Raw genomic sequence first — 14,413 nt, 5'->3', positions numbered from 1 at the left:
ATCTTCTGTTACTTTACCTGCAAACTTGCCAGATATAAATATTTGACAGTGACATTAAAGAAGTGCTATATGAGGTCCTGACAAGGCACAACCATTTCCACTTCAGAATCTCCAATGTGTTCAACAGTTTTGCATAAATTCTATAATGACGTGCATTGAAAGATGAAATTCAACTCAAAGCCACATCATTTTGCATTCAGAAAAGTTGCTCTATTGGAGATATTGTTTCCTATTGTATAAAATTAGGAATGATATATCAACAGCAGTGATTGTTCATATCTCCTTACATGCTGGTCATCCTCCTGACGTTATTAAGATTCTGTGAAAAAAAGTCAACTGTTAATTACACACAGTCTGGATTCATGCAATACATTTCTGTGTAGATTCATCAGCCATCTACCTGAAAAATCCTGAGCTCAGTCATAGTTGTCTAAAAATATTTCGGATTTCAGAAGCAAAACATTTTTGTCTTTTGTTCAGCCGAATAACTAGAGAAGCATGCAATTTTTATATTTTCTAATCAAATCTCCCATAATATTAGGACTTCTATGTGGCCATAATTTTGCACTTCCTAACTAATCTTTAAAGTTAATTAGTGATGAAAAATCAAATGTAACCCACAGTTAAAATGCATCACCTCAAATATTCTGCTGCTAAATGCCACTTTTGCTCTAGTATTGATAAAAAAATATTTGCCACTACTGGATTTTTTTTGCTACATCACAAGTCCACATTGACCTAATTTTGCATGTATGACAGAACCTGGTGTGAAATTTGAGTGTAGGCTTACATTCATGTCAGTAAATCCCGAAAGCTTGAAAATTACCGTAATCCCATTTCCCTTTTTTTTTTTGCTGTATACAGGTTTAATAAATGTGGCCATCGTAAAGACTTTTAGAGGGGTGTTGGCTGGAGACCTGAAGCAATCACCCAATTAACCCTCGACTCCACGGCTAGTTTTATAATCTTCAAAACTCAAACTCGAGTCAATTAATTTCATGTAACTCTTAGCCCAAACAAATGTTTTTTGTTTTTTTTTAATCTAACTAATTATTATTCCTCTTATTTCTCAATAGACATTAAAATCTGATGTGGTAGGTAGGAAATCTAGGAAAGACAAAACTTTAACATAGACATCACTCTAATTCAGTCACAGAAACAATACAGGTCCTTCTCAAAATATTAGCATATTGTGATAAAGTTCAATATTTTCCATAATGTCATGATGAAAATTTAACATTCATATATTTTAGATTCATTGCACACTAACTGAAATATTTCAGGTCTTTTATTGTCTTAATACGGATGATTTTGGCATACAGCTCATGAAAACCCAAAATTCCTATCTCACAAAATTAGCATATTTCATCCGACCAATAAAAGAAAAGTGTTTTTAATACAAAAAATGTCAACCTTCAAATAATCATGTACAGTTATGCACTCAATACTTGGTCGGGAATCCTTTTGCAGAAATGACTGCTTCAATGCGGCGTGGCATGGAGGCAATCAGCCTGTGGCACTGCTGAGGTCTTATGGAGGCCCAGGATGCTTCGATAGCGGCCTTTAGCTCATCCAGAGTGTTGGGTCTTGAGTCTCTCAACGTTCTCTTCACAATATCCCACAGATTCTCTATGAGGTTCAGGTCAGGAGAGTTGGCAGGCCAATTGAGCACAGTGATACCATGGTCAGTAAACCATTTACCAGTGGTTTTGGCACTGTGAGCAGGTGCCAGGTCGTGCTGAAAAATGAAATCTTCAACTCCATAAAGCTTTTCAGCAGATGGAAGCATGAAGTGCTCCAAAATCTCCTGATAGCTAGCTGCATTGACCCTGCCCTTGATAAAACACAGTGGACCAACACCAGCAGCTGACACGGCTCCCCAGACCATCACTGACTGTGGGTACTTGACACTGGACTTCTGGCATTTTAGCATTTCCTTCTCCCCAGTCTTCCTCCAGACTCTGGCACCTTGATTTCCGAATGACATGCAGAATTTGCTTTCATCCGAAAAAAGTACTTTGGACCACTGAGCAACAGTCCAGTGCTGCTTCTCTGTAGCCCAGGTCAGGCGCTTCTGCCGCTGTTTCTGGTTCAAAAGTGGCTTGACCTGGGGAATGCAGCACCTGTAGCCCATTTCCTGCACACGCCTGTGCACGGTGGCTCTGGATGTTTCTACTCCAGACTCAGTCCACTGCTTCCGCAGGTCCCCCAAGGTCTGGAATCGGCCCGTCTCCACAATCTTCCTCAGGGTCTGGTCACCTCTTCTCGTTGTGCAGCGTTTTCTGCCCCACTTTTTCCTTCCCACAGACTTCCCACTGAGGTGCCTTGATACAGCACTCTGGGAACAGCCTATTCGTTCAGAAATTTCTTTCTGTGTCTTACCCTCTTGCTTGAGGGTGTCAATAGTGGCCTTCTGGACAGCAGTCAGGTCGGCAGTCTTACCCATGATTGGGGTTTTGAGTGATGAACCAGGCTGGGAGTTTTAAAGGCCTCAGGAATCTTTTGCAGGTGTTTAGAGTTAACTTGTTGATTCAGATGATTAGGTTCATAGCTCGTTTAGAGACCCTTTTAATGATATGCTAATTTTGTGAGATAGGAATTTTGGGTTTTCATGAGCTGTATGTCAAAATCATCCGTATTAAGACAATAAAAGACCTGAAATATTTCAGTTAGTGTGCAATGAATCTAAAATATATGAATGTAAAATTTTCATCATGACATTACGGAAAATAATGAACTTTATCACAATATGCTAATATTTTGAGAAGGACCTGTATATACAAAAAGAAATATCTGGTTTTTAACTGATCCACTTTTTGTTGCTTGTATGACACAATGTTTTGTGTGTATTGACCAATCACTAGCTAACATTTTTCTGTGCTTTCAGCAACTCTGCACTGTTGTTGTTGATTTTTTATCAGTGTTACTGTTGTTTGTATATTTGTTTTTTGTGGAGCTGTGCTGGCTCGCTGTGTTGGCTCCACCCCCTCTTCCTTCCCCCCTCCCCCTGCCATTCACCCATGTCGTGTGATGTTGTCTCCTCCAATCAGAGTGGTTTCCTAAAGCACAACACGCTCACGCTGGGCATGCTCTATCAGGGCGGGGGTCACGGCCAGGGGCGCAGCACCACTTTGAACTTTAACCTTTACAATAAAACTAGGCATGAGCCCCCTGCTGGCCGCTGGCTGCCACTACCTCCTCCTCCATCTGCCACCACCGTGAGTATCCCGATGAGATCACTAAAACCCTGGTTACATTTATTGCATACGTATAACAGAAAGTTAGAGGAAGCTGCAGCCTTTGGTCATTTTAGCCACATGAAGCGTTCTTTTCATGTGTTTTGGCATTTATGATATTGTTAAACTTACATTTGTTATCCAAAGATTTAAAACAGTTATAATACTTCACAGAATTACCACCTGACTATTAATATTTTTTAAACAGGGATTATATGAGTGTCCTATAATATGTCTAACAGGTGATGAAAAATCTTAGCACGTCAATCAAGGAAGAAAAAACTACGGAGAATACAAATTAATCACACAAACACACATTAGCATTACATTGCTGCAAGCCAGTTTAGGAGGTGGTCCCTTGTGGTCACCCAGTCCCTCTAACAAAATATACTTTGAACTGTCTATCTGTGACAAAATGACCTAAGATTCAAGTTAACATAAGTTTTAAAGACAGATCAACTCTCCATAAAAAAGTACTTTCTGAAACATCTTCTTACCAAGAAATGATGGCTTCTGTGGACCTAGCATCTAAGTGGCAATGAAAGAATCACAAATTCCTAAAACGTTGCATGGAAGGACTTTGGTTAAAATCTTGTTTTTAGGCAATTTATAAAATAAATAAAATATTTGTTCCAACAGAGTAGTGAAAAAAACTGTCAGTATGATTTTAGTCAGATGTGCCAAGTCTTGCTTCCATGTTGACATACCTGTTTTGGTAATGAACTGATTCCATGTAAAAAATATCTTCTTACAGCCCTGTTTCTGTTGAAAGAGTATATCTCACCAATTGAAATTTAGGAAGATAACTGTAGTGAGTCCTTTCAATATTTCTCTGTCTCTCTTTATCTCTCAGACACCTTCTCAGCAGGCTGCAATGCTCGATAATGACCAGGAGGGAGTCACAGGGAGCAACCAGTGGGCTCCCTACTCGCTTGGTCGCAGGGATGTTCCACCTGAGAACCTCATGAAAAAGGTAAGAGGTCAATAAATGTGTTAATAAGTTAAAATGTTCTTATCAGAGATGACAAATTGTAAAAGGTGATTTTGGAATAGTGAAAGAAGTAACGCTTTTATTAATCCAACTGGCGAGTGGCGACATAGGTGTGATCATGACTAAGTGAGAAGTCATTTGTCATGCCGTGTCTCTTCTTTCCACAGGGTGGGCATTCACACAACCCCTCACATCAGTCACACAACACCATGATCGTCACTTCCACCTCTTCCTCCACAGCCACTGTGCCTCATCGTGTTGTTGGGCAGCAGGTTTATGATGGGATGATGAACAAGGGTGGGCAATACCAGCAAGCAATGTCTCTGTCAGTGGTACCAGCAGGTGGCCCAGGGCAATACCAAGGCAATGTTTCACAAGGTAAACCAAAAAATCGGATCTATTTGTTGTGGTTTGATATGTTAAATGTTATGTTTATGCATGTAGTCTAAAATCAATGTTTGTACAGTATTAATATCTTTGAACTTTTTTGACATTCTGTCATGTTTTCTGAAGTATTTGTAGGTAAGAAGTGAAACTTGTTTTTGTTTTCCTCAGCCCTTCCATCCCCTGGCCAGGCTTATCCGAGTGGCGGCCTGCCCATGGCGCTGTCATCATCTGGAAACCAGTCTCAGTACAACCCCCACACCTCCCATCAGCCTGCTACCAATCCGCAGTATCATGTCAGTCAAGGCATGGTCCACAGCAACCAGGCTGTTATGGCTACCCATACCAACCCGAGGCCTCAGAGTGCTCGATGTCTGCTGCAGACTAAAGGCCAGAAAAGCACGGATGGTTACCAGGAACAGGTACGTCTACCTTTCCAGCTACCTTCTTCAAGCAGCCATGTCAGATGCTTATAAATGGACCATGCTTGTGGCAGGTGTTGAAAGGATTAAAGTCAATCTGTGTTGTCTGTTGCTAACTACACTGGCAACGGCACAATTATTTAATGTACACCATATTCTTTAATTGGAACGCAGGATGGTTTCAAATGACATTCGGATCTTGGCAAATGGATTATGATAGCTTTTATCAAAGTCATTGCAATAAACAAGCAACTAATATCGACAAAATGTGGAGATAATTAGGACATCCAAGTGTGATTTAGCCAGTCTGTGCTGAAACCAATCCAGAAAAAGCCACAGAGGTGTCATTCATAATCGGAAACATTTCACAGATGGAGATCACTGTTCTAGTTTAGAAAGGAACATGAAGTCATTTGCACCAGTCTGTACAGCGATCTGCCTCTGGGGTTTTTGTTTTCCCCTTCCTAGCAAGAGATAGCTTCCATTATGCCAAATAGCAAAACACTGACAGTGTTATTTGTGGATCAGTTGTTCCTGCCAAAGGGACGATGGCTTCCAAATAGCTGCCAAAATGTGTTCCACGTCTTTCTTCCACATGTTTATTTACACTGTGCTTGGGAAGCAGTTTTCACAATCTATGTATTTCATTTTCAGCTCTCTTCCCCTCTGTTTGTTTTCCTCTTTCCTCTTCCTGCATAGTTGTGTGTGAGAATAGAGAAGAACCCTGGTCTTGGCTTCAGTATCTCTGGTGGCATCAGTGGCCAGGGGAACCCCTTCAAACCGTCCGACATGGTACGACCTGACCCAGCATGTCAGCCAATCACAGCCTCCTCAGCTTTACCTCAGAGTTGCCATGGAAACTGCAGCTCGTTACCGCAGTGTTTCTTCTGTCTGTGTGTGAGGCAGACGCTGACTTAGTTAGTTTAGAGTTCATGTATCTAATTGGTGAAAAAAAAGGCATGAAATAAATCATTTGACGTACATTTATTGAAAATTATAACTCAGATTAATGAGGTCATTAAAAAAACTTTAAAATTAATATTTGAGAAAGGTGTACTATCTTTTCAGCAGTCATAAGTTTGTGATTTGTTATCTATTTATATTGAATTCACAACAGTTTGAACTGTTTTGTAACATCACCAGACTTGCTTAAATCTTACAAGATATGCCAAACACTTTCATCATTTTGTCTTGTAAATTCGACTGAACCTGTCAGCGTCTGCACAAGGGGCCTGTTGGGGTTGTAGATCCCCCAGGCCTGCTCTACAAGGCAACCTGTCCCAGAAACACGCGCTTTAGTTAGTCTCAAGGAACGAAATGCTGCACACAAAAAGCTCCAGTTGCTATTTTTAGTTGTCTGCTTAGTTCTGGGACACTGTGGGTGATTTTAGATGTTCAATGCTTTGATTCAGGAATGGAAGGTATGAAATTTCATTCTGAGCAAATGACGAACTGCCAGGACAGCCCATCTATCAAAACACAGCTTAAAAAACTAAAAGTGCTTTAAAGATTACACTTCCATATAGTCCATGGTTCAAATGGTGAAGCTTTACAGTGAATGTTGAAAGAAAACTGCCACTTCGCTGTTTAACTTTTAAGATGAAAACTGGTCAAATAGTTGCTGACTCAAGCAGTTATTTTAAAGTGCCTAATATACTTGTATCCATAAGGCTTACTGCAAGTTGCAATTTGCCCATTATTATGCTGTGATAAAGAGGCAGCAGATGCAGACTCTGCAGATGAACTTTCTTAAACGGGCAGGATTCTGTGAAACCTTAATCAAGTCAAGACACAAAGCCTGAACTATGAAAAAGATAATGTATACAGTGATGTTTTTACAGTGTTTGGAAAATCATAACCTCATACTTACCAAAATCTTCAGAACTTGTTTTCAGTTTTTTTATGAAAAACTACATGATCATGAAGTAAATCGGGAGGAAAATAATTCATGGTTTTTCCTCACTAATAAAAATCTGAGAAGTGTTGCATGCATGTTTTTAGTCCCCCTAATCAATATTGAGTTCAGCCAATTGCTCTAAAGTCACATGATTAATAAGAAGAGTATGTGTGTATTTTAATCTCTGTGTAAATCTAGCTGTTCTTTGAAGGCCTTAGAGTTTTGTTAAGAACATCGGTTAACAAACATCATTATATAGACCGAGGAACACAGCGGAGTGGTCATGAATAAGGATGTGGAGACGTTGAAAGCAGTGTTAGGTTACAAAACAAAATCCCAAGCTTTGAGCATCTCTTGAGCACTATGTCATCTAGGATCTGAAAATGGAGAGAATGACACAACTCCAAACCTACAAAGACATAGCTTTCCACCTAAAATTACAGGCTCAACCATTACAACATTGATCAGACCAGCAGCCGATGTGCCTAAGTAGTTCTGGAGGACATACAAGGATCCACAGCTCTGCTGGGAGAATCTGTGTACAGTACAACTGTTTTTGCATTCTGCAAAACTGACTTTATGGAAGAGTGGCATCAAGGAAACCATTGTTGACAGTAGGGCATAAGAAGCCCCATATAGTAGTAACCCACAAGCCATATAGGGGATACAGCAAATTCGGTCAGATGAGACCAAAATGGAACTTTTTGGGCTGCAAAGTACATCATGATGTGGGAATTATTGTCTTTAGATATGATTATTAGTTATTATTATTTGTTTATTATTATTTGTTGTTGAGGTGTTTGAATGATCATTGGTCCTTACCTACAGCCACATACTCTCTATTTAACTGAACATGTTTAAGCTATTTTGCACAAAAGACTAGGAAAAGAAAAAAAAATTCTATAAATGTGCTGCAATGGTAGATATATATAGATATATACCCCAAAAAACTGCTAATCTGTGGTTGCAGCAAAATTTATTTTTAAAAAGTATTGACTCAGAGTGATTTGGATTAAAATCTCTGACACTTTTCAGATTTTATTTATTTTTTGGTGGAATATTTAGAATACCGTGCATCCTTTTCCTTCTACTTCATATTGCTCTACAATCACAAAAAATCTGAATAAAACCCATAAAATAAATACTTTTGCAAGGAATGTTACATAACTGTCCATCTTAGTGTGGAGACATCTTTTAGATGAAGTACACTGGAACGCTATAAAGGGTGCTAAAGAACTTTCCAAATGGGAAATCCCATGGTTCCAGTACAATATTTGTTGTTCTTTAAGAGTCAGAGTTTAATGTCAACAATTATTTTGCTATTTTTCACTAAGGTTCATTCATCAACACACAACAGAAATCTAAACCTGATGTTGTTAACATTGCATCGCATCTGAAACACTACTAGGTTTAGCACTACAACTAAAGTGAGTGTGAGTTTAAATATTTAAAAAGAATTCACACTATTGTACAAATCGCATCAATACAATCCGATTGATTACGAAAACTAGAAGTGCAATGTGACGGTTCCATTGTGTAGTGGCTCCCTCTAGTGTTCAACTTGTTATTTGCATTAGCTTGATGGATATCTCGACATTTAGGGCATATAGTATGAACACAAAGGTCCAGCAACACCTTAATGTAACAGTTTCAATAAAACAAATTGCCCAGTGATAAATAGTAACACTCTGTAAAAATACAAACTTTAAATTTGCTTTAAATATATAAATAAAATCTAGCACCTAATTAACTTTAAGTCCTAGAACCATATTCCGGTTTAGACTTACTGAAGGGTTCATCAATGGCACTCTACAAAAGTCATTATCCAGTGTCTGAAAATAAGGAACAATAATCCTCTAAGACTGATTTAGAACCACTGGGTCAGTTTCACTTTGGCTAATTAGAGCTCAGTGAGAAGAAATGTTGTTCCTTCTCTTGACTGGATGGAGACTGGGGGGTTTGACGTATTAGCTTGCCAGTAAATTTATTTCCCCCAAATATAATTGTAGATCTTGTATAGAGCCCTCCACAGGTATTGGTACTCCTGGTAAAAGTAAAAGCATGACAAATTCCTCTATTATTGCTGTAGTATAATCTCACACTGAAACAGTTAGAAGAATCCCAACATTTAATGGGGGTTAGGATTTCTTTGCCTTTAGAAATACACCAGTGCCACATTTTGTAGTTACTTAAATATTATAAATTCTAAAGTAAAAGTTGTGTCTATTAACTTAATTTGTCATTCATTACTTTTTGTTTTTTTGAGCTAAAAAGACGATGGGCACCGGAGGCACATTTCTCTTAGCCAATGAGGATGTGAAAGTCAAATGAACATCCTATTTGACAGATGTTTGATCATTATAAATCAACATTCTGTAAAAGAAATTAGTTATTTAGCTGCCCTCATCTACAGGAAGAGCAATAACTCAATAGTTTAAAATAACTGAAACTGGGACAAACAAGGCTTGCCAAAGTTGATCAAAATGTCCTACCATCACAAACATAAGCGTGCTAAGTTTGCATAACTTTAGTGGGACTTAAACTGGAACCATGAGCTTTGTTCAGATGAGACCAAGATTGGGCTTTTTTGGTGACAAACCATAAAATTGGCTTAACTGTAAAACAAACGGTGGACCTAATCCCAACTCTTACGTATCATGGAGGATCTGTGATGTTGTGGGCATTTTTCTCTTCAAAATGCCATTGGTATGTTTTAATAAATGGTATCATAAACTCTTTGAAATCCGAGACCTAAATCTTGAGAGAAAGCCTGACAGAACCCTGGGCAATCTAGAGAGATGGTGCAAAAAAGAGTGGTCAAACATCCTTCTCTCCAACCCTGTTAAATGTCATACAAGAAGTCTAAATGCTGTCCTATTAAGAAAAGTAGGTTGTATCTTTTTTTAACAGCAGAGGTGGCATCAGTAATTTTCAAAAAACAAAAAAAGTGAATGTATATATTTTTTCTATACTGAATAAATTACCTCCAATTAAAAGGTTGGGTTTTTCTTACATTTTCAGTGTAAGATGATGCTTCTGTAATGAAAGATGAATGTTGTTCAAAGCTTTTGATCCTCTTTTACCATAAGTACCCTTACCTGTGGGGGTGTTGTATTTTGGAAAATCTTTTTGTTTTCTTATTTTTGTTAGATATATTATTGTTGCACACTAAGCTGCTTCTGATTGCAGAGACAACCGCTGAGCTGCTAAAACCTCAACAATCTGTGGAAAATGTTTCTCCATTTTTCCGATAAAGTACATTTTAAAGATAGCCTGTTTTGCAGTTTGTTTCAGGATTTTACTGTGCAAAATATGTAACTCTTGTTACTAATATCACATTATCCCAGCTCATAACATATTCACTTATAATATACAGTGAGCTTTATTCAATCAAAGAGTAACTGACAAATATCAATGTCATAGCATTGTCTTTACAAGAGTCTGCATGGCAAATGAACTCAGTTTGTTGTGAGATTATGTTACTGAACGTATGAGGCTCACTGTATGATTGTCAGTGTCGCTACATGTTACAACTCAACACCTATTTGTGTCTTTTACGTTTACTCACTCACTGCAGTTTGCTGGATGCTGCTGCACCATCACTACTGCATCATTTTGTTCTTGGTACTCTTGTGTCACTCCTTAATGGCACATTTATCTGTGTAGCTCACTAATCTGTGTTCAACACGTAAGCAGCCTGTTGAACCATGTAGCGTCTTTGCAGCTGCATTGTCTGACACCTCTGTGTTCCAAAACATCTTTCAACTCTCAGTGAAAAGATGTTGGTGTTTTTACAATCTCTGCCTTGGGTAACTGAGAAAAACATTGGGGGATGATTGCTGATATCTACTTATTTCAAAAGTATCTTACACCTATTTTTCTTCCCATATTCTTTAAGTATCTGCTCTTTGTTTATTTTACTTCATTCTTAGCTCCCGAGAAAATCCATTAACCTTGAAAATGCAAAAACAGTTTCTAAAAGAGAAAAAGTACCAGCACCATTTTATTATAAACAATCATCGGCTGTACTTTTGCATTATTTTCATTCCTTTTCCAATTTATAACTGGCTGTTTATGTTTTGGGAGACATCTGATTTGTTTAAATATTCTTTTTGTGTATGGGGTTGGGTTGGATATTGAGATGAGCATGAGAAAGGCAAAGATTCTAAACCATCGTGTCCCTGTGTTGTCCTAACGGTGTATCATTTTGACTTATAGGGTATCTTTGTTACTAGGGTACAGCATGATGGGCCCGCCACCTCCGCACTGAAGCCTGGAGACAAGATACTGCAGGTAACATCCTCCCACTCGCCATCAAACAGACTACAGTCAGCAGCATCCAACCTTTTCAAATAATGAGGCAGGATATTCAGCAGGACATAACATAGTGTTTTCTATTGTTTCATTCAAATATAGAATGAAATCTGATTATATACTGCTCAAAAAATTTTAAGGAACACTTTTTAATCAGACGCTCCCCGGGCACCGCACAATGGCAGCCCACTGCTCCCTATAAGGGATGGGTCAAATGCAGAGGACAAATTTTGTTGTAATGTACATGTGCAATGACCAATAAAGATGATTATTATTATTATGATTATTATATGAAGTCAGTTAAACTTCTGGAATACTGATCTAGTTAATTAAGTAGTAGAGGCGGTATTTCATCAGTGTCAGCTGTTTTGGTGTTAATGAAACTAACCACAGGTGCACAAAGGGGCAACAATGAGATGACCCAAAAAACAGGAATGGTCTTGCAGGTGGAGGCCACAGTCATTTCCTCCCTCATCTGTTTTTCTACTGCTTTTCAGTAGTACTAGACCCTACCTAAATACCTAGATAGCTAGATCCTACAGAGGTTTCACAGACAGTCCATCTCCACCAGGTTGGCCCAGCAATATGTTCCACTGCCTGAAGGTTTGCTTTGTCTCCCAGCACAGCTTTAGGAGAGCTGAACAGGGTCGTCAGAGGTCCTTAACCCACTGGCATCTTCTCCTTTGTGTAAGGAGGGACAGGATGAGTATTGACACAGGCCTAGAAAGTGACCTTTAGCGGGCCACTAGCGTGAATGCCTCTAACCAAACCATTAGCAATATACTTCCTGGGTGCTGCATGGCTCAGTTGGTAGAGCAGACATACCATGTGCAAAGACTATAGTGCTTGACGCAGTTGTCCTATTTTCAAGGGCTTAATTCCCGATCTCAGGCAATTTGCTCCCTCCACCCTCTTTTCTGTAAAACTACTATTAAAAAAAGGCCACTAGCGCCAAAACAATCTTGGGCCCGATATCTTCTAGTAGGCCCCATGCTCACTGCCCGGCACCATGGAGCTCGACTGGCATTTGCTAAAGAACTTTGGAATTGGCAGGTTCAGCATTGGCACCCTTTTCGTTTCATGAGATGAGATGAGAGCAGTTCACTCTGAGTGTCCTGTGACAGATCAAAGCATCTGTAAAAGCTGTGGTGAATTTTATGCTGCCTGCAGAGTTGTTCATTATGATCAGTTTGGTGGTGGGTCAGTGTTGGTCTGGGAAGGCATATCCATGGAGGGTCGCACAGACCTGCGCAGGATAAACAATTTGATACTGACTGCTATTAGGTATTGTGATGGAAACTTTCCCAAACTGAAAATGTCAGATCTTTATGTCTGACTGAATTTAAACACCACATTTTGCTCTAAGCAGCACCTTCCTTATTGAGAGTTCCTAGAGTTATAAAATATAAATCAGAAACGCCACACTTTATGCAAGTTTAAATAGACTTTAATGTAATGTTAAGAGTCCTAACTTGTAGAAGTTCTCCACAAAAAAAAAAAAAAAATCCGCTTCTGATCTTTATATTATTAACCATTTAGGTATTGGGATGGAAACTGTTAGAACTTTTATTGGTGCAGTGGATCATAAGTTCTTCCTGGTGCATGATAATGCCTGGCCTCAGGGGACAAGAGTATGCAGGCAGTTTGTGGAGGATAAAGGAATTAATATCACTGACTGGTCTCCATGCTCCCCTGACCTAAATCCAATTGGAATATCTGTGGGACATCATGTTTAGGTCCATCCAACGCCACCAGGTTGCACCTCGGACTCTCCAGGATCTCAGTGATGCCCTTGTCAGGATCTGGGAGGAGATATGCCAGGTCATCACTCTACATCTCATAAGACGCATGCACCGACATTGTCAGGCATGCATACAGGGCGGAGAACAAGTATTTGATACACTGCCGATTTTGCAGGTTTTCCCATTTGCAAAGCATGTAGAAGTCTTTACCTTTTACTCTTCAACTGTGAGTGACAGAATCTAAAATTTATGTGATTGTTTGATTTTTAAGTCATCAATTTGCATTTTATTGCATGAAATGAGTATTTGATAAATCAGAAAAACATAGCTTAATATTTGGTGCAGAAACCTTTGTTTGCAATTACAGATATCAGACGTTCCCTGTAGTTCTTGACAAGATTTGCACACAGTGCAGCAGGGATTTAGGACCACTGCTCCATACAAATCTTCTCCAGATCCTTCAGGTTTCAGGGCTGTCACTGGGCAATACGGCTGTTAGCTCCCTCCAAAGATTTTCGATTGGGTTCAGGTCTGGAGACTGACTAGGCCACTCCAAGACCTTGAGATGCTTCTTACAGAGCCACTCCTTAGTTGCCCTGGCTGTGTGCTTTCAGGTCATTGTCATGCTGGAAGACCCAGCCACGACCCATCTTCACTGCCCTTTCTGAGGGAAGGAGGTTGTTGGCTAAGATCTCCTGATACATGGCCCCATTGATTCTCCCCTCAATACGGTGCAGTCATTCTGTCCCCTTTGCAGAAAAGCATTTCCAAAGAATGTTTCCACCTCCATCCTTCATGGTAGGGATGGTGTTCTTGGGGTTGGACTTCTTCCTCTAAACACTGCGAGTGTCTGATCTTTTAAAGCGTTCCTTTAGCTTTTTGAGCAGTGTAGTAGCAATCTAACTAAATACACCAATTTTTTGCAAAGATGACCTCAGTTAACTTTTATGCTGCTGTTAACATTCGGTGTAAAAGACTCACACATCATACTGCTTTATATTCTGCCTCTGTATCACTACCATACAGATATCTGGCATGAGCTTCCTTCCCCTGACTGTTTTATTTTTGTTTTCATCATTAGACAAGTTTTAAAAGCCTTAATATAAGTGTTGAACTCCAAAACCTTAAAGTTAAGGGTAAAACTTGTTTTAGTTTATACAATTGCAAAAAGTTTCATAATTTCTACTGGAGATATGGCTTAAAAGTCAGTAATAAAATCAGTTAGTTGTTATAAAAACACATTTTTTTTATTTGAGTCTTTTAAAAACGTTAACAGTTTTTTTTTTTGTTAAACACATAGAAATATGCTCTTGTTTTTCCATATGATGTTGTTTACATCATTATATTAACAGTGTGAGAGCACAACTGACATATTTTACAAGATAAATACTGGACACTATTTAAATAAAATCTCCTAACTAGGGATG

At 39.0% G+C, this 14,413-nt stretch overlaps 1 protein-coding gene across 7 annotated transcripts in view; it reads left to right on the top strand.

The window, feature by feature from the left end:
* lrrc7 (leucine rich repeat containing 7) overlaps positions 1-14,413 on the top strand; it is a 190,293-nt gene that overhangs the window by 168,573 nt on the left and 7,307 nt on the right. For 4 of the 7 annotated variants that reach the window (XM_047375014.1, XM_047375015.1, XM_047375013.1 and 1 more), the window contains 6 exons: positions 3,051-3,218; positions 4,090-4,209; positions 4,395-4,605; positions 4,783-5,033; positions 5,733-5,825; positions 11,149-11,223. In XM_047375014.1, coding sequence (XP_047230970.1) covers positions 3,051-3,218; positions 4,090-4,209; positions 4,395-4,605; positions 4,783-5,033; positions 5,733-5,825; positions 11,149-11,223 — 918 coding nt within the window. The remainder of the gene's footprint in view (positions 1-3,050; positions 3,219-4,089; positions 4,210-4,394; positions 4,606-4,782; positions 5,034-5,732; positions 5,826-11,148; positions 11,224-14,413) is intronic. The other 3 variants (XM_047375019.1, XM_047375018.1, XM_047375017.1) reach the window with 2 other exon arrangements.

This window comes from Girardinichthys multiradiatus, chromosome 9 (assembly GCF_021462225.1).
Source record: "Girardinichthys multiradiatus isolate DD_20200921_A chromosome 9, DD_fGirMul_XY1, whole genome shotgun sequence".
Taxonomy (NCBI): Eukaryota; Metazoa; Chordata; class Actinopteri; order Cyprinodontiformes; family Goodeidae; genus Girardinichthys; species Girardinichthys multiradiatus.
Note: the sequence above shows the minus strand (reverse complement) of the source record. Positions and strands in the feature narration are given on the sequence as shown.